General features: G+C 42.5%; 1 protein-coding gene across 1 annotated transcript in view; it reads left to right on the top strand.

Annotated features, from left to right (window-relative positions):
- Positions 1–5,052, top strand: part of KRT73 (keratin 73) — a 15,610-nt gene extending 10,558 nt beyond the window's left edge. Inside the window, exons 6-9 of the mRNA XM_006883867.1 lie at positions 1,804–1,929; positions 2,296–2,516; positions 3,742–3,776; positions 4,805–5,052. Coding sequence (XP_006883929.1) covers positions 1,804–1,929; positions 2,296–2,516; positions 3,742–3,776; positions 4,805–5,052 — 630 coding nt within the window. The remainder of the gene's footprint in view (positions 1–1,803; positions 1,930–2,295; positions 2,517–3,741; positions 3,777–4,804) is intronic.

The raw sequence follows: 5,052 nt of genomic DNA, 5'->3' as shown, positions 1-5,052 counted from the left end.
TTTTTGGATAATTTTCAGTAAAATCTTGCTTGCATGTGAAATCAGTGAGATTGTTCTGTAGTTTCCACATTCGGTTGGGTCGCCTTTCTTTGGGATACTACTTAGAAAAATGTTTGACTTTGAGGCCAAATCTAATCCACTCACATCCAGTTTTGAGCTTGCAGGTAAACAATTGGTAGTCTGTTCACAGTTGGCCCCTGGCCTTATTCTGATTGATGATATTGAGCTTCTTCCTTTTGTTCCCTCTATCTCTGTTTACAAATAATTGTTAATTTGATCCTTTTTTATTTTTGAGATGGCTCAGATTATTTATTAACCTTGCCTTTTATTGACAATGGTTAGTGTGTTTCAAAATGGTATTTTTATCATTAAAATATTTCAAATAGTGTTATTTACTATAGCAAGAAAATGGAAACAGCCCAAATGTTCAACCACGATGGAATGAATTGAGAAATTATGGTACGTTCACACGATGGCATACTATGCAGCACATAGGAGCAATGATTTTGTAAATTACTATCTAACCTGGAGGGACTGGAAACCATTATGCTGAGTGAACTAATAATTGATTTGATTCTTATGTAGCCCATCTAGTGAACTCTACATGTACAGTCACCATTGATTATGTCAAAGCTCTGGTGGCTGAGTGTGTAGAGAGCTATACTGACAATCCAAAGGAGACACCTATCTGGGAGTTTGAATCCACCAGCAGCTCAGTGGGAGAAAGATGGGCAATCTCCTCTTGTGTGATTTACAGCCTCTGAAAACCCACTGGAGGGTCAGCTAGGATTTTGCTCTGACTCAACAGCAATGAGAGAGATTTAATGTATAACATCAAAGGCAGAAATAATGGAAAACTAGTAGACTATCCAAAATTAATGTCTAGGAATGTTGGTGTATAATCAGTCTCACACACAGTCTCTCCATGCTACAAACTTTCCACCCGTCTCTTGGTCTAGAAAGATTACTAGTAATCTGGAACCCAGCTGAGCTGTGGAAATATGGGAGACCACAGAAGACAGAGAAGGGTAGCTCATCAACTCCCAGTTTCATTCATTCATTTGCCAGGCCTTTCTGAGCACAACCAGGCACTACAGTAAAAAAATAAAAACAGTCTGGTTTTGGTCTTATAGGAAAGATACAGAAACGTGTGATCATGGTACAGTATATCATAACCTATGGAATAATGTGTTAGCAGTTGTGGGAACACAACAGGGAGTTCCCTCCTGAGGGAGGTAACTCTGCAGAGGTTGAGCTAAAGGAAGAGATAGTTAAAAGGGGAAAAAGAAGATGGAGAAGAATTTTCTAGTTGAAGGAAGAAGCTCATGCAAAGGTTCAGAGATATGTGAGTTTATCAGACATTTATTGAAAGATGGGACTGTTTGGCACAATTGGAGAGTCAGGCTGGAAATTCACAGTAATGCTGAGAAATGAAACTGGAAAGGTCGGTGGACACCAGACTTGATATCATGCTCAAGTGTTTGAACTTGACCTTAAAGACAATAGTGAGCTTTGGAGGACTATAGTCACAGGACTGTCATAATAATTGGGATTGCAGTGTGGAAAGCTCTGAATGGCGCTTCAGTAATCCTTATGACAAAATCTAACCTTTAGTGAGACCAGCTGTACCAGTGAACAAATTCACTGAGCAAATAGTTGAGTGGCAGGCTCTTCACACTTGGTGAGAGAGGAGATCCCGGTTCACTTTCAACGTCATTCCTCAAGAAAAGGCTCAGTCTCTACACCAGGCTTAGCTCAGCCAGGCACTGACTCAATATTGCTGTTTTGGCCCCTCTCCTCTAGTTCCAGGAGCTCCAGCTGGCCGCTGGACGACATGGGGATGACCTCAAACACACCAAGAATGAGATCTCAGAGCTGACTCGTCTTATCCAAAGACTGCGCTCAGAGATTGAGAGTGTCAAGACGCAGGTGAGGTGGTGTTGGGGCTCCCGAGGCGGGAGCAAACTGTCTAGGACATTTACCTGTCACTTCTTCTACTCTTGTTCTTCCAACATAGAATCTCTCCTTCAGATAGAGGCCCTGTTCTCCACCCGCCACCCCTCCTTCTTTAGCTCTTGTGCAAAGCCTGACACAAATGGAAGCTATGAGACTCAAAATGACAAGCCCACAGTTGCAGATTATAGGACCCCATGTCCATAGGTGGGTCTGTTCTTTCGGGAATGGGGCAGGACTGAGAGAGGTTCATCCAAGAAGAACACACTGCTGGACCTGGGTTACCTGAAGTGAGACTTGAGGTGTCTTGGGACTCAGGATACGCTGTTTTGTGGCTCGTAGTGCTCCAAGTTGGAGACAGCCATTGCTGATGCAGAGCAGCGAGGGGATTGTGCCTTGAAGGATGCCCGAGCCAAGCTGGATGAGCTGGAGGCTGCCTTGCACCAGAGCAAGGAAGAGCTGGCCCGGCTGCTGCGTGAGTACCAGGAGCTGATGAGCGTGAAGCTGGCCTTGGACATCGAGATTGCCACCTACCGCAAGCTGCTGGAGGGCGAGGAGTGCAGGTGGGCAGTGTCTTAAGATCTTAGAACTGGAAGAAAACTGGGAATCCTCTGATTCAGTTCTTCAGAGTGTGAGAATAGGCTGCCAGAGGGGATAGAAAAGCTCTTTTGCACACCTACAAACATAACCTTAAACACCATCCAGGCAAGTAAGGAGAGTGATTTTCTTAGTTTCGGATTCTGTCAAAGCAAAGGTCTTATCTTATTGCTGTCGTGCCTCTAACATCCCTCTGACATTGCAATTTTCTCTTTTTAATCAAAAGAGAGTAGCTTCATCTCAGCTTCAGGAGCTCAGGACAAACAATCATATTTAGCTTAAGAGTTTTAAAATTTTGTTTTGTTTCCCCTTTTACAGCCACCTAATTTCTTTCAAGTAACACTGTTTTCTCATTCACCCATGATTTAAATTTAAATTTTAGAACAGATAGATCAAAAACTAAATGTGTATGGGCTGTATATAGTTATAGCAAACATGAGGATGTGGTACAAAAAGCACTGACATTTGATAAATTCTGTTTAACCTAGTATCATTTTGTAACAGGGGCCTACAGAGACGTTGATGATCCTTCAATCGTATATTTAGTTCATTAGTGACAACTCCTAATTCTAACACTTCCATGCATGTCTTTATTCAGGCAGAAATATTACGAGGATAAAGAAGTGAATTTAAAAGCATTCTAACAGGAGTGGTTCTGGTAGCGGTGGGAGCTCTAAGGCTGTGAGGCTTATGCACCTCTTACATAGGAAGGGAGGGAAGAGGAGAGAAGAAAAAGAAAATAAACAAAAAGAACAAACCCAGATCCCTCACTGACAAGTTAATTATAGTCCATATGGGACTTTCAGTAACTCTATATGGCAGAGCAGAACTGCCCTATAGCATCCATAGCATCTTTATAGAAACGGACTGCCACACAGTGACTTGTTATTGTTGTTATGTGCTGTCAAGTAGACTATGTCTCATAATGACCCCATGAACAGCACATCTGAACCTGGGCCTGTGCTGTTTCATCCTCACCATCTCTGATATACTAGTGGGGTTGAACTTGCAAACTTTTAGTTAGCAGCTACTGTACCAGTAGGGTTCCTTTTGGTAAGAAATACTTCAGTGAAATAAGTGTTATCTGGCCAGCTGGGAGATCTCCTGAGCCAGTCTAATTCATGATTTATTGGCTAGCATTCAAGCTGCAGTGAGGTTAACTTTGGGATTGCTGTGCTCTTTTCTCTGCAGGATGTCTGGAGAGTACACCAACTCTGTGAGCATTTGTGAGTATTTAACGTCTCTTAGGGAATATTTCTAGACCAAGAAACTCAATGTGAATGCATTTTAAACACTGGGAATTCCACAGAACAGCCTGGGCTATGCTTGGTAGACCAACATTGCCATATCATAACATCTATGGCTAAGCTCTGTGGTATCCCTGCTTGGAGATGCTTTTGACCCAGCAAAATTGTTCTCTCCATCACATTCTGACATTTAACATTAGCTTCTTCCCTCAAAATGTCATTCATGAAAGGATGACATTGTCAGCCCTACTTTCCTGAATAAAAGAAAACTGTGATCTTGAAGAATTTCACATCTTCATTGAGAGATGCCTGGGCAGACAAGATCATCTGTGGGGTGGAGCGAGACTCATAATCATTATTTTTCTTCTCATAATAATTTTTAATGCCAACAGTGGAGTCCAACCTGGTCTTTCTCTGAGAAAGAAACCATCAAGAAATCATGACATTCTTTTCTTTTTCTTTAAAAAATTAATTTTAATGAATGTTTACAGAGATTCTGGATTTCCATTCATTCATTGTTGCACTTTTCTCTCTGCCCACCCCTCCCCCCCAGTTCAATCCTCTCTTTGAAAAGTAAAAGAAAAATTCTTTCATTGGTATACAGCCGCCCCCCCCCTCCCAAGTACACTCCACTATGCAACCTTCATTCTGGACTCTTGTCATGACCATAATACCCAACCATATATAGCTTTTAAACTGTTCTCCCCTTCATCTGTTTCAATGCAGTATACATAATTATCCAATTTTTCTCAGTCTCACCCCAACCCTGATGTCAGTCCAGTCTTTGAAAAGATTAAGAATGTACTGGAAACTTATGTGCAGGAACTTGTTGGTTTATCTGATGCTGGGGTCCCAGCTGCTCTTTGGAGAAAATATATTCAAGTTCATGATCGCTACAACATGTTTGCTTAAGAATATGGCATTTAAGTTAATTGGGGCTGGAAGATTGGGCAACTCCTATCTTGGGACACACACTGATCATTTTTTTCTCCTTTAATCCTCTACAGCGGTCATTAGTGCTGGGACTACAGGTCCAGGGACCAGCTTTGGGTTCAGTGGTGCCAGCACCTATGGCTACAGACCTAGCTCTGTTGGTGGAGGCTACAGTATGCTGTCTGGGGGCTGTGTCACAGGCAGTGGGAACTGCAGCCCCCGAGGAGAACCCAGGACCAGATTGGGAAGTGCAAGTGAATTCAAGGACCCTCAGGGAAAGACATCAGCCCAGAGCTCCCCAACAAAGAAAACCATCAGATAG

Source organism: Elephantulus edwardii, unplaced genomic scaffold (genome assembly GCF_000299155.1).
Source record: "Elephantulus edwardii isolate Elephantulus edwardi_28Jun2011 unplaced genomic scaffold, EleEdw1.0 scaffold00030, whole genome shotgun sequence".
Classification (NCBI taxonomy): Eukaryota; Metazoa; Chordata; class Mammalia; order Macroscelidea; family Macroscelididae; genus Elephantulus; species Elephantulus edwardii.
This window is presented reverse-complemented; position numbering and strand designations above follow the sequence as displayed.